The sequence below is a fragment of the Hypomesus nipponensis genome, chromosome 26 (assembly GCF_054491055.1).
Source record: "Hypomesus nipponensis isolate SF chromosome 26, ASM5449105v1, whole genome shotgun sequence".
In the NCBI taxonomy this organism is placed as follows: domain Eukaryota; kingdom Metazoa; phylum Chordata; class Actinopteri; order Osmeriformes; family Osmeridae; genus Hypomesus; species Hypomesus nipponensis.
Window position 1 is genome coordinate 7,024,468 of NC_140386.1, and position 26,370 is coordinate 7,050,837.

General features: G+C 50.3%; 1 protein-coding gene across 3 annotated transcripts; it reads left to right on the top strand.

Moving 5' to 3' along the window:
* Positions 1–16: 16 nt before the first annotated feature.
* On the top strand, positions 17–25,328 carry LOC146221231 (carboxyl-terminal PDZ ligand of neuronal nitric oxide synthase protein-like). 3 transcript variants are annotated; one of them, XM_084692985.1, is made up of 11 exons: positions 17–165; positions 1,706–1,829; positions 2,070–2,141; positions 16,118–16,210; positions 17,322–17,380; positions 19,105–19,213; positions 19,789–19,921; positions 20,428–20,609; positions 21,944–22,105; positions 23,239–23,401; positions 23,500–25,326. In XM_084692985.1, the coding sequence occupies exons 2-11, from the start codon at positions 1,725–1,727 to the stop codon at positions 24,030–24,032; spliced, it is 1,611 nt and encodes a 536-aa protein (XP_084549111.1). In that variant the 5' UTR covers positions 17–165; positions 1,706–1,724; the 3' UTR covers positions 24,033–25,326. The 3 variants fall into 3 exon arrangements, with proteins under 3 accessions (XP_084549111.1, XP_084549112.1, XP_084549110.1); XM_084692984.1 differs by lacking the exon at positions 17–165 and having other exon boundaries at positions 1,276–1,829; XM_084692986.1 differs by lacking the exons at positions 1,706–1,829; positions 2,070–2,141 and having other exon boundaries at positions 20–165; positions 23,500–25,328.
* Positions 25,329–26,370: the final 1,042 nt, after the last annotated feature.

Genomic DNA, 26,370 nt, shown 5'->3' on the forward strand with positions numbered 1-26,370 from the left:
AGCGTGCTCATGCGCGTAACAACACTTGTTTTGGAGGAAGGCAAAAGCCAGATAAGTCCAATGCTGTGGTCAAAGTTTAACATAAGAGGGAAGAAAGTCCATGATAGAGATAGTATGTTAACACAGAAACACCCTCATAAATGTGTAGGAATGGAGGTGAACAAGGTAAGACAAGTGCAAACTTTTGTCGTGTTAGACCTTATCAGAAAGACATCATTTTTCAGGCACTAGCTCATGTTTTTATTTATTTTAAATAACTCGACAATGCTCATCCATAACTGTCCTGTAATTATTTTCAATAAAGATATTTATGATATAAGTAACCAATGTTTAGGGGAAAAAATCGATACTTTGACAAAGTTCCTGGAGAACTATCGTCCTGATGGTATTTTCGTTCCGACTCCAACTTGAATTTTAGCGCAGCTGATGCCAATAATTAGCTGTAGTAGTCATCTTGGTTTTAACTGGTTTAGCACGCTGACAATCTCAACTCTGGATGCATTTGGTACAGCTGTCTCCTTGCAAAACATTGACGTATATTCTTATTTTAAAGCTTGGTTCTTTGTGTTTTTATATAATATTACGTGTGCTATTGGTTTGTATCTGTGGACCTTGAGTCTGTAAATGAAGTTTTATTTGAATTGAAAATGGCCTTTTCATGCAAATTAACGTAGCCAACATTTTTACTGTTCAAAAACTTCCAGATTCACCTCAAAAACACGTCTAAACGTGGAGCAGCATTTGTTTGGAGCTACAAAGTTGTGATGAGAGCCTCTACTGGCACATGGGAGAATGGGTTGCCATGGTTGCAACGAGGTCAATCATGTTGCTGGGGGTATTGCCTCTCTGATGCATGGTGTTTTATAGTTCACCTTGCACTACTAAGAGACTTTGATGGCCTCTAGGTGGCAGTCTTGATCTTCATGAATAGCAAGTAGTTGGAGAGACGAATACTTGGTGTTGGTAGTGCTAAAGAGACTAATGTTCAATTAAAAGATTGCAAGAACTCGCATTTCTGTGATGAACAATAGCCGTACACCGATGTTTAATTGTCTGGTACGGTTATTTCCTTGTAAAACTGGTTTAATTCTGCTGAGTGACATTTATGCTGTCAATGTGAACTGACTTTTGGTTGAATCCATACTAATATATACTTATTTGATACCTGACAGTTATCCTATCTTTAGGCTGTCTGGATGCATTCAGAGTTTCCATGGATGAGACGAAGTATTTTCCCATAAATCAATGATGTTACTCTGCTCCAATGAAAACAGGTGGAATTCCCTGTTCCTCCCAATCACGCGCCGTTCCCGGGTAGTCTAGTGAATGCGGGAGAAACTGTGCTGTTAAAGTTAAAAACGAGGAATTCAAAGAAAACAAATAACTGCGTATCTTTTAAATAACGTGGGCGTGCTGATGAGGATATTGAACAGAGTCTAACTTTAGCCCTGGAGTGTTACAGCAGGAGTAATACAGCAGGAGTGCAAAGGCTGTTCAGAGGAGACGGAAGCAGTGTAATTAAGTGTGTAATCGCGTAGCTACAAAGTTGCCCCACCATACCTACCCGCCGGATACGTTTCTTTGGGGCAACTTACAGCGATGGATCACTGGAATTTAGGGTTTTGAGACTCGCCGATTTTGCTTATTGTAGGATTACTTGACCGTTTGGAATCGTCGGAAACCTCCTCTGTGTATATTTTTACAGACGGATAAGAACGACGGTCATGCCAGCGAAAACAAAGTACAACCTAGTTGATGATGGCCATGATTTGAGAATTCCATTGCATAACGAGGAAGCATTCCAGCATGGAATCAACTTCGAAGCAAAGGTAGCCTACATTTCTTTCATGTTACTATATTCGTCAATATGCCAGTACAGCCCATACTACACCATGTATATCCTACAACTCGAAGATTAGTCGTGATCTTATTTGCTGTTAACTTTGCAAATCAGAGGGTTCGAATCCGGCGTGCTCATAACTATTTTAGGAATAATCGCATTACAATCGCTTTTTGTGTTTTTACTTCCACAAATGATTGAGAGACGTTGTCCCTTTTGTTGTGAATAGTATATTGGCAGTCTGGACGTGGCACGGCCGAACAGCAGAGTGGAAATCGTGGCTGCGATGAGGAGAATACGGGTGAGTATTCTCCTTCAAAACAACAACAATAACGTGATAGAGGCTACTTTTTAAGGTTGTAAACGATCGTAAATCTTAGCAGTGCATGTTCAGCAGGCGATTTATGTCTTCCATCCTAGCGCTCGTCTGTGAAACACATAAAGGAGCCTATACAATTATCCACAAAAGCGCTTGTCTTCAGAACAGTTCAGTGCCCTATCAGGCACCTTGGTAGCAGGCAGCCCAGACCCGGGTGTGACATATACAAGGGACCATAAAGACAACTTGTCCTAGCTGGATATGAGTTTGTAGTGGACCAAGAGAGGCGCTAGATCTATCATGTAGTTTAATATGTTCACCGAGTGTTTAATGAGCTGGTGCCCCTTCCCTTGACGATCGCCCTTGGTCCGACAGGGATCAGGGAAATGTGGACAACAGTGCTTTGAAGCGGTGCAGTGAAGTGAACACGCTTCCACCCCACCCCACCCCCTTCTCTCTCTACCTCCGTCTCTCTCTCTCTCTGTCTCTCTCTCTCTCTGTTTCTCTCTACCTCTCTCTCTCTCTCTCTCTCTCTCTCTCTCTCTCTCTCTCTCTCTCTCTCTCTCTCTCTCTACCTACATGTCTCTCTCTCTGTCTCTCTCTCTGTCTCTCTCTCTGTCTCTCTCACTCTCTCCCTGCGGGTGTTTTGCGTTGTTACCCAATTCATGTTATTTTCATGTGCTCATATGACGCCTGTGCGACTCTGGCTCTAGTTCTAAACTAGTCCAAATGACCATGAAGTGTTTTTCAAAGGCACGTCTTTTCTGTTCAATGCTTCAACAGTCATGTTAATATTTGCTCACAGTCCTGCTTGTGCAGTTTGTTTGACTTTCATGCTGTTTATATCCATTTGTTTGTGATTGCCCTCGTGAAAGGCAGTTTAGTGTAAACATGATCACATTACTCTCACCTAATTTCTCTGTGGGATAGATTGTATGCCAGAGATCCTATTCAGTGTTTGTTACCTTGATGCCTAATTTCCCTCGTATCTTCAGCTTCCTCCTCTCTGAGGTATCGCAACGACACACTTGCTACTACTTGTCGTTGTTGCAGCTCCGGACTAACATTAACCCCAGACATGCTAGCCCTAACCCCGCACACGCTAGCCCTAACCCCACACACGCTAGCCCTAACCCCACACACACACGCTAGCCCTAACCCCACACACACACGCTAGCCCTAACCCCACACACACACGCTAGCCCTAACCCCAGACACGCTAGCCCTAACCCCAGACACGCTAGCCCTAACCCCAGACACGCTAGCCCTAACCCCAGACACGCTAGCCCTAACCCCAGACACGCTAGCCCTAACACCAGACACGCTAACCCTAACCACAGATACTGCAATAGTCTATGCTGACGTACTGAAATCCTGCAGGAACCGAAGCTAAGTGAGAATGGTTCTGACCATTATTGGACAGACTATGTGAACAGCTCATGGAAGATGGAAGTTGTTTTCATTTCATTGTGAACCTTGAAAGTGCCCATTGTGACTTCATATCTGCTCCTAGATTCTAGGGGAAACTGGTTAGCGCTGATGACTAAGCGTACATTGTGCGAACACTTTCTTTTAGTTCATACAATAATTTGTATGTTCTTGTCAGAAAATAAACCAGACCTCTATTATTCTCTGTAAAAAAAAAAAAAGATTGTTTTTTTTTGAGAGCATCTTGTCAGCTTCTGCGTAGCCTATATGTTTTGACTCTACAAATGAAAAGTACTTTGTAAATTGATTTTTTTTTTTATTACTGTCTAAAAGAGTGCTGCATGAACTGTTCTGTTCAAGGAAGACATCTCCTGACTCAAAGGGATTAATGTCTCATAAATCTGCCTTGTTGGTGTTAACGACTGTGCTCCTGTAGAGTGCGTGATTAGAGCTCCTGTGTTTAGCAGAAAGCCCCCAGTGGTCTTTTAGATCACTTTGACATGTAGTCAACAACCCCCCCCCCCCCCCCCATCTCTCACTACCACACACCCTCACTACCACCCACCCATCCCACACTACCACACACTTTCACTACCACACATCCTAACCCTCAATACCACACATTGTCACTAAGGGCAAAAGTCAATTTTGCATGTGTAAAAATAACGACCTTTCCATTTTTACAATTTACATTCAAATGTTATTGCACATACAGTACTGTAGTTGTTGCATTAAAACGCACCGCGGTCAGTGAGAATTTAGCTCAACCCTCATTACAACAGAACATGGAGCTCCCCTGTGGCCTAGGAATCTCTTCAACTTTATCTCAGTGATCCTCTTGTCAGGAGTTAATTACAGCAGGCTATTTAAATCGACATCAGAGCCTTGTTGGGGGACACGCGTGTAGCAGAAGAGATTTGTAGGTAAGTGGGGAGGTGTTTAGAGCTGATGTGTTGGAGCGATACTGTTTTTATCTCCAGTAATCACGTCACTGTGATTCAGGAGGTGACTCAGACACCAGGCCCTGAATGCAGCTGAACTCACACACACCAACCACACACTCCCCCCCCCCCCCCCCCCCCCACACACACACACACACACACACACACACTCTCTCTCCTTACAAAGACTTCACACAAATCGTTTACTCCTTTACACACTATTTATGAACATTAGTTCTGTGTCCCGGTGTTGGAATCCTTTCGAGGGAAATACTACCACACCTTAAGCCACACCTTAAGCTTAAGCTAGCCTATAGGCTTTTAAAAGGTGTTTAAGGTAGCTTCTAGCTAACTGTGGACACTTCCACTGATTAACATGAGACTTTGCATATTTTGCAGAAGTAAATCGCCCATAGGTGACGAGCTACCACTGGTCCCATGAACTAGGAACATCCGCATTGTGCTGACTGTTGTCTCCAGGGGTAGCTGTGGTTAATGGTTAACCTGCTTCCACACTGGTGGCGACAGCCAAGAGGCTGCATACATACACGGTGTGCGTGCGTGTGTGTGCGGAGAATCTCTGTGGGTGTTTAGTGTGTGTAGTCCCACATCAGTATTATACTGTCTGAGTTTGACGAGAGTAGACATTGATTCCTTCCCTATTCCCCGAAACAAAATAATCTCTGCCTTTTATCTGTCTATCCCAGCATCTACATTCCTTGGTTTTCTCTTTCCTTCTCACAAGTCTCTCTCTCACTGTCACACACACTGTGCCCCGGTGATTTTACACCCACACACACACACACACACACACACACACACACGTCTGTTGTCTGCACATTAGAGGTGTCTCTTAGTATCAGGTTTGGCAGGGTTTTGAGGTGGTAGATGGATGAAGAAGTCCATGCAGAGGAGGTTTCCTCTTGTTGCAGACAATGATAAACGCATCCTGCTGCCGTAAAGTGAGTTGTCAGCAGCGTGGAGCTGCTTCTTCTGTGGTGTCTGGTCTGCTGGATATCCCTGCAGCCCTCAGAACTCACTCTTCTTCTGTGGTGTCTGGTCTGCTGGATCTCCCTGCAGCCCTCAGAACACTCTCCTTCTGTGGTGGTACAGCGGTGAGGGCAACCCCAAGCAATTCAATCAGATGTCACACATACTGATATCATACACATACACACACACACACTCACATTTAAGTTCCCCCTCCCCACACGCACACATTACCCCCCCCCCCCCTCCACACACACCCACATATTGAATGGCCACTCCCACACAGACACACATATTAGATGTCTGTGTTTACTGCTGTCAAAGGGAGGGTGATTAATATCTCCTTGAAGGCTTGGCATCCAATATGAGTCAGCTGGTCCTCCTCCACACATGTGGGTGCAGAATCTCCACAGTCTACTAGCACTCATAGTCGCTCACCACTGCAGATAGGGAATTAACGTAGTTGGCATACTGGCGCGACAAACCGAGTTAGCATACCATACCACAGACTGGGCCAGTCTGCTATCTAGCATAAACACCTTTTAGACGTACTTAATGATATTTTATTTCATGAAAACATGTTTTGTTTATTTAGAGCAAGTGTCCAACAGCTAAGGGGCATATACACTGTTGAAATAACCAATAAAGAAAAGAGAAAAAGACCAGACATATTTGTTTTCACTCTATAGTGGGCCGACGGCATGTTAAAGGATTAGCTGTCCTGGAGCTTGCTCTGGTGCAGACGCAGTCATTTGAATAACAAACATGTTTGTGGTTTTACAGTTCTAGTTTAAAGTTATTACAGTGTAGACGGCCTTCTACTCGGAGAAGCCTTCAGCGGATCATTAAGCCGCATCCTGCAGCGAGACGCTTCACAGAATCGGGGGATCTGACTGGCAGATAAAACACTAGTAACAACGGTTGACTTGTGTGGGTTGCCATCTCTCTCTGATCTCCAAGGTTGTTTTTTTACTTTTTTTTTTTTTTTTTTTTTGATGTTTGATTGGCTGGTTGTGTTAGTGGGAGGAGGCAGGGAGCAGATCCAGCTAATGGTGTACAGCTACAGGGTTAGGGTTAACCCCTGCATTAGGGTTAAGGTTAACTCCCTGCACTAATAGTCAACCAACAGCAACCTCATCACATCGGTCCATTCTAGTGCTGGACTGCTCTGTCCCAGAGAGAGGTGTATATATCCTCAAAACGGTTCATGTGCTGCGTTGGTGTTTACATTAAATATGGTGAAGGAACCACCCTGATGTAACGTGAATGCCAGCATACTCTCAACGTTGCTATAACACCAAGGGGATGTGTTGGTCTATGTGAGAAAGTGTGTGTGTGTGTGTGTGTGTGTGTGTTTGTCTGGGGGGCGGGGCCTGAGCACGAAGACCTTGGAGACTCAGGATATATAATGTCAACAGGCTTTTCCTAGCCCCACTTCCTCCTATGAGCTGGGCTTGTGGGCGTGTACTCCCTGCCTGTGTACCGCTCAGAGTGGGGAGAGTGAGCTGGCCACAGGAAGGGCTTACATACGAGGGGAAATGGGAGAACAATGGCTCTGTAGGGGCAAGGCTTGCTAGTCCCTGGCTTCTGGGACGGTCCGAACGACATAAACAAAGGACGGAACATGGAGTAAACGATCCCGTAGCCTCACTTCCTAAACATAGTCTCCTAACCCTGCCGCTAAACATAGCCAGAAATTCACACTGAACGGCCTTTTAACTGTACTCTCTGAACATGTACACATTAGCACCAGTTGACTTGATACTGGGCATGCTGTCATGGTTCCTCTGCAACCCTCCATGTCTTCTGGAAAGTTGTCCTTCTTAGTTCAGTAACTTCCATGTGCTCTAAGATATGTTATCAATGTTCAGTAACTTCTTTTGACTCGAAGGGCCCCTGTCAGTGGGGGACCACCTTCCGGGCCACCAGGCAATTACATCTCAGCCTAGAAGCCTGTCCTGTCTACAGGAGAGAGAGTTACGCCCACAGTAGAGAGGGTTCGGCCCACAGTAGAGAGGGTTCGGCCCACAGTAGAGAGGGTTCGGCCCACAGTAGAGAGGGTTCGGCCCACAGTAGAGAGGGTTCGGCCCACAGTAGAGAGGGTTCGGCCCACAGTAGAGAGGGTTCGGCCCACAGTAGAGAGGGTTCGGCCCACAGTAGAGAGGGTTTGGCTCTGCAGTCGGGGAAAGTAAGGGCGTGCAGAGGAGTCTCGTCTGGGACCCGCAGAGATCTCGTCAGCTAGTCTCTTTGGTCTGGCTTATGATCCTGCCATTTCTTTTGAAGCTTGTCATTCAGGGGATTAAGGCAGATAATTATTCAGAGTCAGTGGCGTGAAAGCCATCCGCTCATACTGCTGAGATCTTGTCTCTTGGGGTTTATCTTACCAACATGGCGTTTCAGCCCAATAAAGAGGATCTGAGCAGCGAGAACCAAGAGTCATTAAAGATGGAAGTGTGAATGTTCCACGCAGAGAGGGGTTTGGAATGTTGTTGTGGTATCGGCTGTTTCTAACCATTGTTGCGCAATCAGTGTTGATGATGTTGTTCTGTCCCACTGTTCGGTCCCAGATCTTCTCCAAGTCGGTTCACCATCATTTTATCGCTTTGTTTTGAGTGATGGGCTGTACAATCATAGCGCTGACAATAAGGAACAGTTTGGTGCCTCGAACGATTCAGCGTAGGGCACAATCCCACTTGATGAAGCCTCCTGATTTTGCAGTTCTAATCAAACAGTGATTACAGTGGCTGAATATAAACATGTAACATAAACACATAAACCCTATCTGTGGGCACCATATTGGCAGCAGTAGGATCTGTTGTTGTGGTAGACCCTGCTGGTGGTAGACCCTGCTGGTGGTAGACCCTGCTGGTGGTAGACCCTGCTGGTGGTAGACCCTGCTGGTGGTAGACCCTGCTGGTGGTAGACCCTGCTGGTGGTAGACCTTGCTGGTGGTAGACCTTGCTGGTGGTAGACCTTGCTGGTGGTAGACCCTGCTGGTGGTAGACCCTGCTGGTGGTAGACCCTGCTGGTGGTAGACCTTGCTGGTGGTAGACCTTGCTGGTGGTAGACCAGTGATGTGAAACCTCACAAGCCTTTGCTGAGAGTTTGCTTGGGAGGGTTATGAGAGGTCAGGCTGGGAGATGGAAAGCAGTAGGCCTTATATGATCAGTGTTGGGGAAGTTCAGCAGGAAGTTCCCCTCGCCCAGGGGGACACCAGCTCTGCTGATAGATGGATCTGCTCATAGATGACGTCTCTTTGATGCAGAAGAGGCACTTTTCCCGTTGAGTGGTTTGTGGAATGGAATCAGACTGACAGTTCTGTCTCTCCTGTTTTTATTACGTTATCTCTTTTTTTTCTCTCTCTCTACCTCTCTCTTTCTCCCTCTTTACCTCTCTTCCTCTCTCTACCTCTCCTTCTAAATAAGTTGCTTCAATTTTACCGAGGCAAATCCATGGAACTGCTAATGGAAGAAGAAAAAACACTTCTGCCCCTAAAGTTGATATCCTTTTTTCGCCCCGGACATAGTTTCTGCACCTGCTCTGAACCTGTGTTTTGATGAAGACCCCACCACCAACGTCTTCTCTGCCGATTGCTTTTTGCAAACTGTTTCAGTGCCCATGGATGCACCCCTCACACATCAGGGAGATATGAACGAATTTGATCTCAATAATGGAGTGACCATAACCGTTTAACACCCACCATAACCGTTTCACATTGAGTTCATTCATCATCTGGCCAGCCAGTTCAGGCTTATCATTGATCTTACAGGACAGAGATAAGATGAGCTGTTGTGTGGAGCTAAAAGATGCCACTCATTGCATCACAGGCACTTGATGCAAGAACCGTGTTGTCTTGCTCAGCGTGTTTCCTGGGAGATGTATGAAAGAAAAGCAGATTCTGTCTAACTAAAAGAACTAGCGACCTGTCACGGTCTGAAATAAATACCACGGGCACTGCACTAATAGATATAAACACACAACTCGGGTAGAACATCTGTCCTTGCCTGTCTGTCAGAAATACACGCTGGAATGCAGATGAAGTGTGTGTGCGTGTGTGTCCATCAGTGTCCTACAACGGAATGCAGATGAGCCTACGTTGAACTGGACATGCTGAGAGAGAGCGAGCGAGACAGAGACAGAGACAGAGAGCAAGCGAGCAAGACAGAGAGCGAGCGAGCAAGACAGAGACAGAGAGCGAGCGAGCAAGACAGAGACAGAGAGCGAGCGAGCAAGACAGAGAGCGAGCGAGCAAGACAGAGAGCGAGCGAGCAAGACAGAGACAGAGAGCGAGCGAGCAAGACAGAGACAGAGAGCGAGCGAGCAAGACAGAGACAGAGAGCGAGCGAGCAAGACAGAGACAGAGAGCGAGCGAGCAAGACAGAGACAGAGAGCGAGCGAGCAAGACAGAGACAGAGAGCGAGCGAGCAAGACAGAGACAGAGAGCGAGCGAGCAAGACAGAGACAGAGAGCGAGCGAGCAAGACAGAGACAGAGAGCGAGCGAGCAAGACAGAGACAGAGAGCGAGCGAGCAAGACAGAGACAGAGAGCGAGCGAGCAAGACAGAGACAGAGAGCGAGCGAGCAAGACAGAGACGGAGAGAGGGCGAGCGAGCAAGACAGAGACGGAGAGAGGGCGAGCGAGCAAGACAGAGACGGAGAGAGGGCGAGCGAGCAAGACAGAGACGGAGAGAGAGCGAGCGAGCAAGACAGAGACGGAGAGAGAGCGAGCGAGCAAGACAGAGACGGAGAGAGGGGGAGCGAGAGGAGAGGTGGAGAGAGAGGAGAGGTGGAGAGAGAGGAGAGGTGGAGAGAGAGGAGAGGTGGAGAGAGAGAGACAGAGGTGAGAACACATCAGCCATTGTTCCATCTAAGCCCCAGATTTGTTTGGTTTGTCTTCTGGACTGGCAGCCAAAAGTGGGATCTGGTATGGAGGAATCTTATGGTCTGGGAGCACACGCATGCGCACACACAACCACAGACACGCGCACACACACACACACAACCACACACACACACACAACCACAGACACACACACAACCACAGACACACACACAACCACAGACACACACACAACCACCTACACACGCACACAAAGAAACACTTGCTGACTTTTTGTGTGGAAAGCAGAAATGCCTTGCAGAAGCTCCCATACGCTCAGTGGTATGTTTAAGAGATAAATCCCCTTTAGGATATTTTTCAATCAGGAATTTAATCCCCTAACCTGTCTGCCCTTGATTTACAGCTATTCTTCATATCATGCAAATGAGGTAAAGATTCCCAGAGCTTCTGGAATCTATTACACTGAAAACACAGACAGAGTTGTTTCCATGGTAACTGTGAAGTGGGGGGTGGCTGCAGAACCTGGAGGAGTGTGCGGAGGGGACAGGAGAGAGTTCATGACGGAGGTGGTCTTGAGGTTCAGGGCTCTGAGCTGCAGACTGGACTGCACACCACAACAGGCTGCATTTTCATATATATATATATCACTACACCGCTCCAGGCTCAGTCACTACACCGCTCCAGGCTCAGTCTCTACGCCGCTCCAGGCTCAGTCACTACGCCGCTCCAGGCTCAGTCACTACGCCGCTCCAGGCTCAGTCACTACGCCGCTCCAGGCTCAGTCACTACGCCGCTCCAGGCTCAGTCACTACGCCGCTCCAGGCTCAGTCACTACGCCGCTCCAGGCTCAGTCACTACGCCGCTCCAGGCTCAGTCACTACGCCGCTCCAGGCTCAGTCACTACGCCGCTCCAGGCTCAGTCACTACGCCGCTCCAGGCTCAGTCACTACGCCGCTCCAGACTCAGTCACTACGCCGCTCCAGGCTCAGTCACTACGCCGCTCCAGGCTCAGTCACTACGCCGCTCCAGGCTCAGTCACTACGCCGCTCCAGGCTCAGTCACTACGCCGCTCCAGGCTCAGTCACTACGCCGCTCCAGGCTCAGTCACTACGCCGCTCCAGGCTCAGTCACTACGCCGCTCCAGGCTCAGTCACTACGCCGCTCCAGGCTCAGTCACTACGCCGCTCCAGGCTCAGTCACTACGCCGCTCCAGGCTCAGTCACTACGCCGCTCCAGGCTCAGTCACTACGCCGCTCCAGGCTCAGTCACTACGCCGCTCCAGGCTCAGTCACTACGCCGCTCCAGGCTCAGTCACTACGCCGCTCCAGGCTCAGTCACTACGCCGCTCCAGGCTCAGTCACTACGCCGCTCCAGGCTCAGTCACTACGCCGCTCCAGGCTCAGTCACTACCCCGCTCCATGCTCCGTCACTACCCTGCTCCAGGCTCCGTCACTACAGCACTATATACTACACCACTACATCACTACGCCACAACATCACTTTACCTCTATCAGTCCATACTAACCGGTCGGGGTTAGGGTTACCAGTTGATATGAACCAGTCAGGGAGGTTGAGTGGAGTGAGCTGCAGAAGGAGGCCGTGGGGTTAAGGAGCAAAGAGAAACCCAGGGAAGCCTGTCAGCTTTGATGCCTCTCTCATGTAGCTGCCCAGCTTTGAAAGGCTCTCCAATGCCAAGGGCTTCTGTTCACACAGGGCTGGGGGGCTGTGTCAGTCTGCCTGCCCTGTCGCAAGCTCCGAAGGCTCCAGTGGTGTGTGTGTGTGTGTGTGTGTGTGTGTGTGTGTGAGTATGCGTGTGTGTTTGTCTGTAATAGCATCACAGTGCATGAGATGGGTTGTTCAGTCTTGTCAGACAAGGACCGTGATGTGGAGAGTTTTAATAAGAGCTGCTGGGATCTAACGTTGCACAGATCACGGGAGGGCTGGGATAATGTTGTCGGGATTCCGAGGGGTCTCCGTACACCCTCTCCTTAACTCACTGCTCTCACCACCCGTGTGTGTGTGTGTGTGCGTGTGTGTGTGATAAGGGAGTAAGTGGACTGGTGGCTGGCCAAGATAATAAAAAACCCATTTCTATGATTCCCCTGAGAATGGGAATACTGCAGTCTCTCATTCCCATCGCTGTGTTCGGGGGGGGGGGGGGGGGGGGCGGGGCAGGGCAAGTGGGATACAGGAATGAGAGCCAGTGGAGTGTGTAACTGGGATACGAGAAGGCTGACGGCGCATCCAGACTGTCTGGCCTTAATGTCCGTCATGGAGAGGCCGCCGTCGTCAAGAGAGAGGGCCTTCCCCTGTGTGATGCATGGGGCATTATATAGCCAGCCTTCCCCTGTGTGATGCATGGTGCATTATATAGCCAGCCTTCCCCTGTGTGATGCATGGTGCATTATATAGCCAGCCTTTCCCTGTGTGATGCATGGTGCATTATATAGCCAGCCTTCCCCTGTGTGATGCATGGTGCATTATATAGCCAGCCTTCCCCTGTGTGATGCATGGTGCATTATATAGCCAGCCTTTCCCTGTGTGATGCGTGGTGCATTATATAGCCAGCCTTCCCCTGTGTGATGCATGGTGCATTATATAGCCAGCCTTTCCCTGTGTGATGCATGGTGCATTATATAGCCAGCCTTCCCCTGTGTGATGCGTGGTGCATTATATAGCCAGCCTTCCCCTGTGTGATGCATGGTGCATTATATAGCCAGCCTTTCCCTGTGTGATGCATGGTGCATTATATAGCCAGCCTTCCCCTGTGATGCACGGTGCATTATATAGCCAGCCATGGAGGGAGCACAGGAGGGGAAGGGCTGCTGCAAGGAGCACAGACAAAGGAAGCAGGCGGCGTTCTCAAAGCAAAGGAGAAAGACAGGAGAAGTTATTTTTGCATTTATCAATGGGGACATTTTTTCCCTCTAAGGGCATACTTGGCCATGAATTGTATGTTCCCTGCCTCTCCTCTATTCTTCCTCCTTTTCTCTCTCTCTCTGTCTCTCTGTCTCTCTCTTATTCCTTTCAGATTTCAATGAGAGCGAGAAGACTAAAGTGAGTGAATTGTTTTAGAAAGAGATAAAAGAGAATTCCTCAGAGTATTTTTCTTCTGTCTCCATCAGAGCTTCTTTGTGACTGTGATGCTGGGACCGTAAGGTTTCCACAGCCCTGGAGCAGACAGCTAGTTATCTATGGAGCCATGTCTGCCATAGGCTACCTGTCTAATGGACCCTAATGGGCTTAGGGATGGGGGGAGGGAGGGGCTACCCTAAAGCTCCAGCAGGCAGTTTTACATTTAGATGGAAAAGCTCACCATTTCAAAGCCGGTTGTACTCCCAAATAGGAAGCACATCATGAACAATTGTGTTGAGGAATCTGCAGATTCCTCCCTGGTGATCGGCTGCTCAGAGAATGCTGCACGCTCTCTCCCATTGGCGCCGCCTTCCGAACGGTCTGAACTCTCTTTGCCCCCCCCCCCCCCCCTTGTCTCCTACCAAGGCCATCTGTGGTCCGGTCCTATCTCTGACATTTCTGTACTTTTTATAGAGTGGCATTTTGGACTGAAGGTGGCATTGTGCGTATGTCGTGTGTGTGTGCATGTTTGCGTAAGGGTGTGGCGCCTTTTGTCATTGCTGTGATGGGTTACACAGCAACTGGCTCCATGACCTTCAGTAGATAATGACCTGCTTATCGGGAGATGCGGCTGCTAAATGTTAGCAGGATGAGAGCTCCGTGACGCTATTTGCATGTCAAGTGCTTTACCGGGAGAATTTGGCACAGTCTCCTCTCCACGCGGCCCGTTAACGGGACACTTCTTCCTCACGTCTCCTTAGAGCTGGTTAACGGCTGCTGCCTGTTTTTAAGGCGCTGTAGTTGCCCGTAGCGCTGTTTATTGGGCTTGTATAAGTGTTGTTAGCGACCACAGACAAAGAGGAAACCATATGGCACGCGAAAACTCTCTCTCACACACACACATGCACGGTACTCTGTGACAGGCAGCTAGCCGATGTGGAAGAGAGGCCAGAGGGACCGTTTACAGAGAAGTGCCATTTGTCACGATTTGCAGCGCCACTGCCAAGGTGCTCGTTCAGATGCATTAAGACCAGACCCTGTCATCTCTACAGGGGTAAATCACTCACCATACCTGCACTGTACAGTTCATTACATATAGAGGGTGGATATAGAGTGGGTACTTTGTGTGTGCGTGTGTGTACAGGGTGTGTTTGCTGGTTGAGCTCTGCGTGTGATTCCTGGCCAGTCTCGGTCCTCACTAATACTCTTCTCTGCACAAAATGAAGCCGTGCTCAGAATTCAGACTCCTGCATTACACGGACACACAAACACATACGCACGCACACACACACACACACACGCACCAGAGGTTTACGAGGAACTTTTAATAGTGTTTTAAACTTAAGAAGAACCTGGTTTCTGACCGAGCCGAATGACACAGCAACTCTGTCTCTGGTGAACCAGGGAAGAGGACCAGAGTTGGAGGGTAACACACAGTTAGATAGAGGGTAACACACAGTTAGATAGAGGGTAACACACAGTTAGATGGAGGGTAACACACAGTTAGATGGAGGGTAACACACAGTTAGATAGAGGGTAACACACAGTTAGATAGAGGGTAACACACAGTTAGATGGAGGGTAACACACAGTTAGATGGAGGGTAACACACAGTTAGATGGAGGGTAACACACAGTTAGATGGAGGGTAACACACAGTTAGATGGAGGGTAACACACAGTTAGATGGAGGGTAACACACAGTTAGATGGAGGGTAACACACAGTTAGATGGAGGGTAACACACAGTTAGATAGAGGGTAACACAGTTAGATAAGAGTTAGAGATAGAGGGATTCAAAGCTGTGATTTGACATGTGCTTCCGAAACCGGTTATCCACAATTGGTGTTGTGGAAACAGATGGGTTGAGGGACCTGTCATGGTTGCGCCAGGCCAGGTGGCCCTGAGCTGCGCGGTCAGGGGAAGGCTAACCACGGTCAGAGGTCAGAGGTCACGCCAAGCAGAGGTCGTTACCAGGGTCAGGAGTGGGCGGGGGGAAACGGGTCATCTGATCGTCCCTCTCTCTCTCTCTCTGTGTGTGTGTGTGTGTGTGTTTGCATGCTTGTGCTGGCATCTGTTTGCTTATGTTGTTGAGTCTTTGCTGTGCTCAGCCCTTGTTGATCATATCAACCCTGGTGCAACCTTAATGACGGCGAATTAGAGATGAAGGAGCCGGATGTGGTTAGACTCCTGTAGTCTGTTACTGCAGGGCTTTGTAGCGGTCTGTAGGCTGTGTTTGGAAACACAGTATCTCGCTCGCTCGCTCACTCACTCTCTCTCACACACACAGACGCACACACAGACAAACAGACACACACCCTCATAGACTCAGATAGTGTTCCTCTTCCCTGTTTGGTTTAAAATCCCTTTACTGAGACCTCTCCTTCCCTGTCTGTTTTTTTGCATGCTCTCTCATCTGGGAGCTTATCCACTTTTCGACACGCTTGTTCATGTGGTGTTTCCCTAACACGCGTGTTCATGTGGTGTTGCCCTAACGCGCGTGTTCATGTGGTGTTGCCCTAACGCGCGTGTTCATGTGGTGTTGCCCTAACGCGCGTGTTCATGTGGTGTTGCCCTAACACGCGTGTTCATGTGGTGTTGCCCTAACACGCGTGTTCATGTGGTGTTGCCCTAACACGCGTGTTCATGTGGTGTTGCCCTAACGCGTTTCCTTCTCTCTCTCCGGCAGTACGAGTTCAAGGTGAAGAACATCAAGAAGAAGAAGGTGAACGTGGTGGTGTCGGTGGACGGCGTGAGGGTGGCACTGAGGAAGAAGAAGAAGGTGAGCGTTCTCCCCTGGAGAGACCAGCAATCAGAGAGAGACCAGCAATCAGAGAGAGACCAGCAATCAGAGAGAGACTTTATGACCAGCACTCAGAGAGAGACCAGCAATCAGAGAGAGACCAGCAATCAGAGAGAGACTTTATGACCAGCACCCAGAGAGAGACCAGCACCCAGAGAGAGACCAGCACCCAGAGAGACCAGCACTCAGAGACCAGCAGTAGGCCAGGTCCCGGGGCGGTACTTAACCTTCTAAGGACACTCATGTGCAGAACCTCTTTAAGTGCAGCTTTTGTCACATGCATTAGCCTCCTCCCTCCTCTATCTCCAGCAACTTTATGGACTTGTCTTAGTCCTCCCCAGGGCCACGACTCCTCGTTAGTCCACTTAAAGGCTACTCTGTTTGTGTGGGTGTCCATCTATGTGTATGAGTTGCCCTTTCTTGTTTGTTAGCCGGCATGTCAATATGCCAAGCAATCTTATTAAAATCCAGAGGATGGAGAGAATGGGGAGATGAGGAGAATGAAAGGATGAGGGGAATGAAAGGATGAAGAGAATGGGCCGAGCTGCATTGAGCTCCAAATCAATCAGAGCAATCCTCCCAGAGGGAGCGCGTGTTGACATTTGGATTGTGTCAGTCCACTTACAGAGGCGGAGATTGGACAAATAAATAGATATGTGGAAATGATGAAGACTTTCTGGAAATTGCATCTTTATTCTTTTCTCTCCTCTCCTTACTTTTTTCTGCTCCCTCCCGCATCTCTCCATCTCCTCCCCATCTCTCCTCCCCTCCCCATCTCTCCTCCCCTCCCCCATCTCTCTTCCCTTCCCCATCTCTCCTCCCCTCCCCTCCCCCATCTCTCCTCCTCTCCTCCCCTCCCCCATCTCTCCTCCCCTCCCCTCCCCCATCTCTCTTCCCTTCCCCATCTCTCCTCCCCTCCCCCATCTCTCCTCCTCTCCTCCCCTCCCCCATCTCTTCTCCCCTCCCCCATCTCTCCTCCCCTCCCCCATCTCTCCTCCTCTCCTCCCCTCCCCCATCTCTTCTCCCCTCCCCCATCTCTCCTCCTCTCCTCCCCTCCCCCTTCTCTCCTCCCCCATGTATTGTCCTGCAGAAGAAGGAGTGGACGTGGGACGAGAGCAAGATGATGGTGATGCAGGACCCCATCTACAGGTGAGCTGTCCAGCGTTCGGCCTGAACACAACCAGCCCCCCGATGTCTGGGGAGGAGGAGGAGAGGAGAGATTTAATTAGAGATCTCCACAGCCTTTTGCCACAGGGGAGGGCAGAGTCCCACTAGTCCTCACCCTGCCCCTCTCGGTCTTCCCTCCGCTCTCTCTCTCCTTCTAGACCCAGCCTTACCCGCTCTCCCTCCATCTCCTTTTCCTGGACAGGGCTACAGTTTAGAGTTAGGGCAAGAGAATCTCTCCCTTCTGAACACGTTTCTCCCACACTCTATCCCTCCCTCTCACCCTCACACCAGTTTTTTCTCTTGCTTTTTCTTTGTCTCTCTGTCTCTCTCTCTCTCACCCCTCCCCCCCCCCCTCTCTCTCTCTCTCTCTCTCTCTCTCTCTCTCTCTCTCTCTCTCTCTCTCTCTCACCCCTCCCCCCCCTGTCTCTCTCTCTGTGTCCCCATGGGAGGCTTCACCTCACAGGTGAGGAGGAGGAGAGCATTCTAAATGCCAGCTTCTCCCCAGCCAGCCCCAGGCTACTGATGCAGCCTGTGTGTGTTTCATGTTACTCCAGATACTATGCATCGGAAACCAAATGTCTGTTTTCTTCGACAACTTTGATACCCCCCTTGAGCATTTGCTTGATATTCACCTTTTTGTGCCGTGTATTTGAAAAAAAACAAAAAACAACAACATCAGCCCACACACACAGCACACGCACATCACATCCGCATACATGCAGGGACACCACACACACCCCCACATGCATTGAGTTTGTGTGCATGCCGGGCTGCTCCGTCTGGTGTATTGATGGCTGTGACTGTATTAGTGTGATGACAGAGCAGCAGGGGCTCTTAGCAGCAGATGGATGACTGCCGGGTCTCACAGACCATGTCCATCAAAGGAACAATCGCTAGCAAACAAGACCGCTTAATTACTCTGACATCATAGCAGATCCCACTGGGCCTATTCATTCTATCGACACTGTGTGTGTGTGTGTGTGTGTGTGTGTGTGTGTGTGTGTGTGTGTGTGTGTGTGTGTGTGTGTGTGTGTGTGTGTGTGTGTGTGTGTGTGTGTGTGTGTGTGTGTGTGTGTGTGTGTGTGTGTGTGTGTGTGTGTGTGTGTGTGTGTGCTAGAATGATGCCAGGACATGGTTTCCATGGCATTCTGTGTATACCTGCCTGAGGTTCGGGTCAGTGGCTGAAGAGAAGTGTGTTGCAGGGCAGCGCTGGCTGTGTGTTGCAGGGCAGCGCTGGGTGTGTGTTGCAGGGCAGCGCTGGGTGTGTGTTGCAGGGCAGCGCTGGCTGTGTGTTGCAGGGCAGCGCTGGCTGTGTGTTGCAGGGCAGCGCTGGGTGTGAGTTGCGTTGAATCTCTCACGGTGGTGCTGACTCCGGATGCTGGCAGGGCTGGAAGGTGGAATGAAACCGTGATCTGATCAGGGTGTTGGCAGCTCTGTCCCTGAATTCAATTTCAGGCGCCTTCTTGGCCCGTTATGACACATTTCAAATATTGTCAAAGCACACTCACTGTACTGTGTCAGTACACGCGTATAAAACAGGCTGCATGTACAATGACACTTTCTCTCTCACAGACACACTGACTGGATGTGGTTCTCGCTGTTAGTAATGTTGTGTGTGTGTGTGTGTGTGAGTGTGTGCACGAATCCCTGAGTGTGTCCGTGTCTGGTCTCCTGAGGAACGTCTCTCTGACCCCTGACCCCTGCAGGATCTTCTACGTGTCCCACGACTCCCAGGACCTGAAGATCTTCAGCTACATCGCCAGGGATGGCCAGAGCAACGTGTTCCGCTGCAACGTCTTCAAGTCCAAGAAGAAGGTGTGGCTGGAGAGTCTGGGGAAGGAAGGAGGGTTTGTCTCAGTGTCTGGTCCTCAGGGAACACCTGTCCTGCATGTTTGAGATGTTTCCCTGCTCCAACACACCTCATTCAAATGAATGGATCGTGAGCCAGCTCTGCAGACACCTGCTTATGACCATTTAATTTGAATCAGGTGTGTTGGAGCAGGGAAATATCTCAAACATGCAGGACAGGGGGGCCCTGAGAACCAGGGTTGGGAACCACTGGTTTATCTGACCACTCGGTGCTGGGGTCAGGGGTCGGTGCTAGGGTCATGGGTCAGAGCTAGGGTCAGAGCTAGGGTCAGGGTTAGCACTGCATGCTATCTAAGTACAACTTTAGCGCTGCAGACTAGCTACAGACTCAGCACTGCTAACAAGCCATCCTCCCTCCACTGTTGAAGATGCTGTAGGGACAACGCCCAGGTGGTTGTCTGTGAGGTGTGTGTGTGTGTGTGTGTGTGCCTGAGGGGTGTGCGTGTCTTTGGCAAAAGTTTTCAAATCAGAAAAGGGGATGTTTTATTGATGTCAAGGTGTGTGTGTGTGTGTGTGATCAGAGCCAGGCCATGCGGATCGTGCGCACGGTGGGCCAGGCCTTTGAGGTGTGTCACAAGCTGAGCCTCCAGCACACACAGCAGAGCGCAGACGGAGAGGAGGACGGCAACACCTGCAACCAGGCCTCTGTCTCAGGTAACACACACGCACGCACAACATGCATATAAAGTGCCCACTTGCACACCCACTCCACCGCTCTCACTGTCTCAGTCCTTCCTGCAATCTAAGTTTTCTATTAGTGTGTGTGTGTGTGTGTGTCACTCTTGAATAGTAGGTGCATAGGGAGAAGGCTGTTCCTTTAGCGTCAGAGTTTGGGTTCCACATGGAGAGCCCAGATCACCCACGCACACACACACACACACACAGCTCCCTGTCATGCTGCTTGGTGCAAGTCACACAAGACCTTTCAAGCATGACCAATGAGCTTATCTGAGGAACTAATTATCACAGCCATGAAAGAGAGCCAGGAGAGAGAGGTGTTTAGGAGTGCCACAGGAAGGGAGGGGGAAGGAGGGGAGGATAGGAAGGGAAGATAAGAGAGGGATAAGGATAAGGGAGGAGAGTTCCACCCGGTTCAGGGTCAGGGTGTGTTTGGGCCAACCTGAGGCGTTGCCGTGACGCCACTCTGTGTTCCGTCTCAGCCCGGGAGCTGACGGGCGCGGAAAAACCCGCCGTCGCCGTGGAGACGGACATCGACGCAGAGGAGGGGGCGCCGCCCGACGGCACGGAGGATGAGTTCAACCGCGGGGTCACCGACCTCGACGCCACGCCGCTCGACGCCATGCCGCTCGACGCCAACGGAGACGGCAGCCAAGACCAGAAGGTACTCTGACCATGTTGCTCTGAACCCTTTCAAGGGTCTAACTTTCCTTCTTCAGTGTGTTTGTGGACGGCTCTGCTGGCGACAAGGGGCCACTCTACTGCAGGCCTTGATTGCTCTGAGACCGGCTTGATTGCTCTGAGATCGGCTATGTCTGTCTGGGTCCCTGTCTGGGTCAGCCAGCAGGATGCTATTCCCAGACGTCCATGATTAACACAAGAAGATTACAGGGTTAGGAGAAGTTGACAGGGATAGGGTTAGGATCAGAAGTGTTACTGCTATAGTTGGTGGTTTCCTCTGTGTAGCTTGATGTCATGAAAGACTGCAATGGGCTGTATAGAGGTTGCGAGTGTGTGCGTGTGTGCGTGTGTGCGTGTGTGCGTGTGTGCGCGTGTGCGTGTGCGTGTGCGTGTGTGTGTGTTTAGTCAGAGCAGTATATACAATACTTGGTTTGTGATTTATCTGAGCTTGTCAACTACTGGGTATTAGATCATTCCCCTACCTCCCTCCATTCCTTCCTCCCTCTATCCTGTCCAGCACCGGTGGCAGAGAGATGTCTAGATTACAAATTGCTAGCAAGTGAAGGGGTGTGTCACTACAAGGAAGTGAGTCTGTGTATGTAAGACTGGGTGCCCTAGAACACATTCAAACCTTTATGGAAATGGTATAATGCAGTATAATACTTACACTATTATACTGATGTAATCATAGTACAGCATCATTCAACACCATACTATCGTAATAGTACAGTATACTACTGATTTTAATACTACAGTACAATACTAATACTACAATATATTAATCCTACTGTATAATACTAATGAATACACAGTATTCATTAGTATGCAGTAACAGCAGCTTGTGTTTGGGTACTAGTGAGCACCAGCTTCAAACCTTGTTAAAGATTGATGTTTGTTTAAAATTCACACTCGGAATCTTCCGTTTTCCCCCAAATTGGTCCAGGTTGCAGTCAGCCAGTTTAGTATTCTGTGCATAAACATGACTTGTTTTCTTATTCAGTCGAGTACGCCTTGCACAAGCAGGAGGAGGCCAAAGTGGGCATGTCTTCTGTCTGCCTGCCTGCCTGTTTGTCTGCCTGTCTGTCCTCCTGTCTGTCTACCTGCCTGTCTGTCTGCCTTCCTGTCCTCCTATCTGTCTGTCTGCCTGCCTGTCTGTCCTCCTGTATGTCAGCCTGAATGCTGTCTGTTTGTCTCTCGGTCATTCTTTTCATCCATGTGATCTGTCTCTCTCTCTGTGTCTGTCTCTCTCTCTCTCTGTCTCGTTTGTCTCAATCATTTCTCTCCCCAACTTCAATGCGTCTGTCCTCTGCTCCGCAGGTTCCAGAGGAGGCCTCCCTCCTGCTGGCGAGCCCCAGGATGCTGCTGCCCTCGTCGGGTAAGATGCCTCCGGGCACCCCCCTGTCTGTCCACCATCAGATCCAGCTGCTCCAGCAGCTGCTCCAGCAACAGCAGCAGCAGACGCAAGTGGCCGTAGCACAGGTAAACGCAAACACACACCTACACACACTCACACATTCACACACACCTACACAGTCACACACACCTACACGCGCTCACACACCTACACAAGCTCTCCCAAAACACTAACGCGCACACACGCGTGTGTGTGTGTGTGTGTGTGCTTTAGTATAGTCCTATAAAAAGAGGGGACCGAAGCTATTTCAAAATGTAATAAGATCTCTACAAAGTATTGGAACACTGACAGGAGCCGTAGGTCACACTTTCAGGTTCCCCGCTCTATTGAATCAACACTCACATTGCATCACTCGCTCTCGCTCTTTTGCTCGCTCTCTCCCGCTCTCTCTCTCTCGCTCCTCCACTCAGATACAAACACAAGCATTGTCAGGTTACGCCAAAGTTATGAAACCAGAGGCAGCAATTTCACAATTGTGCTACCCAAGACCTCCTACACACACACACCCTCACACACACAGTTTCCCCCGGCTCAGAACGAGGGTTTTGTTGGAGAGCTTTCATACACTAGCGCATCAAAGCTGGCAGCGGGCGCAACATGAAGATAATCCTGTTCAGAAGCACATCCTGTGAATCACACTGCAGCTTCTGGGAACTCAACTGGGAGGAGGAGAGGAGGAGGGGGGGGGGGATAGAGAGGGGGGGATAGAAGAGGGGGGGGGGGGGACAGGGAAGGGCAGTTTTTAAATGGAACCCTTCATTTTTGCATGATGATGAGCCACACGCATGCAGCACACATGTTCATGTGTGTCAAACATGTGGCGTTCCTGCTTCAGTGAGCTGCACAGAGTCACGCTGAGCTAGTGATGGTGGTAACATCTCACACTGGATTTATGGAGAGTGTTAATCCCCAGGTGGGGAAACTCGGCACATTTATGAGATGGGGTCGAAGGAGATGATGAGAGTATGAACATTGAGGAGGCATTTTTCATGGATTCTGCTATGAAAGGTTGTGTGTGTGTGAGAGAGAGGGTTGCTTCTCTCTATAAATGATTTAGTATCTATTAGGATTGCTGACTGACAGAGATGGAAAGTGAGTCTACAAAGTGAAACTTCAGTATCAGTACAGTGTCCGTGGAGGTGTGACCTTGGTGTGTGTGTGTGTGTGTGTGTGTGTGTGTGTGTGTGGTGCTCTGCAGGTGCAGCTGCTGAAAGAGCAGCTGGGGGTGGAGGCCACAGCCCGTGTGGAGGCCCAGGCTCGCGTCCACCAGCTGCTGCTGCAGAACCAGGACCTCCTGCGACACGTGTCCCTGCTGGTCTCCCAGCTGCACCACCTGGAGGCCACGCTGGCGCCCACCTCCCGTGAGCACACACACGGACACACGGACACAGGCATGTGCGCTAGCTTTCCCCTCTCTGTTTACCCCATGTCTCTCCTCCTCCTCCTCCTCCTCCTGTAGTGGGCTCCCAGGACAGTCTGCTGGAGATAACGTTCCGTGCCGGCGTGCCCCCGGTTCTGTGCGACCCCTCCACCCCCCAGCCCGACGCATCCTGCCCCCCCCTGCCGGCGCTGGCCGCGGACCACACCTCCCTGGGCTCTCCTCTAGGTAGGGGCCGCTGTCTGCACAAACTCGAGTGTTTCCGCTTCCTCCCCGGGCCCCCGGGGCCCCCGCCTCAACCCCCGGCCCAGCCGGCGGAGGGGGGGGAGAGGCCGGTGGGGAAAGGACGAGGGGCGTCCGAGGGGCGGCCCGACGGGATGTCGCCGGGCAGCGGCGGCGGCGGCAGCCTGGAGCGTCTGCGTTTCCGAGAGTCTGGTATCGCCAGCGAGGACGAGTCCAACACGGACGACAGCGACGAGCAGGAGGACTGGGAAGGGGGGGAGGGCGACGCGGGGGCGGGCGTGTTTGGTTGGGGGGGAGAGGAGGAGAGACTGATCAACGTCATCAACAGACAGGGTCCACCAGACTGTCTTGGGGATGAGATAGCCGTGTAGCTCCTGACCCCTGACCTCCCCAACCAGCCTCTGACACACACACACATTCTCTCTCTGATTTAACCTCCCTCAAACACACACACACACACACATTCTCTCTCTGATGTAACCTCCCTCAAACACACACACACACACACATTCTCTCTCTGATGTAACCTCCCTCAAACACACACAAACACACACATTCTCTCTTTGATGTAACCTCCCTCAAACACACACATTCTCTCTCTGATTTAACCTCAAACGCGCGTGCACTCTCTCTCTCTATCTTTGAGCACTCGCTCGTTTTAGTCAGTCAGGACCCTGCCCCCCCCACCAACCACCCCTGCACCGAGTCTGTCTTTGCCAGTAGACCCTCCAACCTTGTTCTCAAGCAGACCATGTTCAGGAGAGTTCCTCTCCATCAGACTCCTGATCAGCTGACCTGCAGACGCCATCCTGCCACCTGGCTTCTGGTGGCGGCCTAGTGCACGTCGCCGTGTTACCACGGGGATTTTACACGCGGCCCGACAGCGATGTGATCTGTCTGGTCGGAACTCGGCGCCCGCCTGTGATTGGAGGAGAGCGTTGGCTGCTCAGTGTTTGTCTTCCGCTCGGGCGTCCTCTTCACTGCTCCCCTCTCTGTGCCCAACACACACACACACATCTACTCAAACACAAAACACACACCTGATGTGTATGTCTGCTGCACTTTTCTTTCTTTCTCTCCTCCTCCCTTCCCCTCCTGAAGGTCATAGTCATGATCGATGAAGGTGATTGGCTCCCGAGTTGATGATGATCTACACAGCACAACCATGACCACTCCCTTCATCAACCAATCATGACTCCTCTCCTATTGCCGTCCTCTCTCTCTCTGTCTCCCACACACACACACACACAGAGTGCGACTTCTGTTTCCCTCTAGATAAAGCACAACATAACACTTCTGTGTCCTGCAGCCAGAGTTCCTCTTGTTAGGGTGCAGGGGAGCCAGACTACTGAGCACTGACACACTCACACACACACTCACCAACACACACACACTTACACACACATGCATCCAAACGCGCAGTGTTCCTGATGGCCCAGAAGGGCAGACAGTCAATGGTTTCTGCAGATTAATTATCGATTAAAGTGCTTTGATATAGCTCAGAATAGAGGTGTACAAACATGTGGGTACAACCTGTGCTGTTCTCTCCTCCTCACCCTCTCTCCTGTACTCTCTCTCCTGTTCTCTCTTGCTCACCCTCTCTCCTGTCCTCTCCTCCTCACCCTCTCTCCTGTACTCTCTCGCTCTCGCTCTCCTGTTCTCTCTCTCGCTCACCCTCTCTCCTGTTCTCTCTCTCGCTCACCCTCTCTCCTGTTCTCTCTCTCGCTCACCCTCTCTCCTGTTCTCTCTCTCGCTCACCCTCTCTCCTGTACTCTCTCGCTCTCCTGTTCTCTCTCTCGCTCACCCTCTCTCCTGTTCTCTCTCTCGCTCACCCTCTCTCCTGTTCTCTCTCTCGCTCACCCTCTCTCCTGTTCTCTCTCGCTCACCCTCTCTCCTGTTCTCTCTCTCGCTCACCCTCTCTCCTGTTCTCTCTCGCTCTCTCCTGTATTCTGTCTCTCCCTCCCGTCCCCTCTTCCTCACTCTCTCTCCTTTCCGCTGATGTGTTCGAGGGTGTCGGGAGTCTAAATCTCCCATGCTTGGATTCCTCTATCTGTCACGGAGAGTAAAAGTGTGTGCGTCTGTGTGCGCACGCTTGATCATTGTTAAACTTCTTGTGACAGAAATGGGTTACCCTCAGCTGAGAACAAAGTCTGTGGTCTGGCGCTGTGTGGTTCCACAACTCCAACTGGAGCTGCTCTCAGAGTAGCAAGATATCGTTTGGACGAAAGTGAACACGTCAAAGTTACTACCGAGCACGCCGTGATTAGAACGATTGCGTTTGCAAAAGGTCCTCTTTTGGAACGGCTCGTTTTTTTTTTAACGTTTTCGAGCAGATTGTTATAGCAACGGCATTCCTCGTTCTACCAGCCCAGTGTTGTGGTCTCCGGAGAGCAGAACGTTCGTCTCTGCTGTCACAGCCTGCTGTTACTCGTGCATGTGTGGTAGTGGGGCCTCTCCCTCTCTCTCCCTTTCTCTCTGTGTCTCTCTCCCTCTCTCTCTCCCTCTCTTTCTCCCTCTCTCTTCATACTACCTGGCTTCTTATCAATAAAGTCTCCCTTCTTACTTTCTCTTCATTGTGGTTCTGTTCTGAAACTTTCACTGTGGGCCGTGGTGCACTCTCACAGTCTCTGTCTCTGTCTCTCTGTCTCTGTCTCTCTCTCTGTCTGTCTCTGTCTCTCTCTCTGTCTCTCTCTCTCTCACACAGCCACA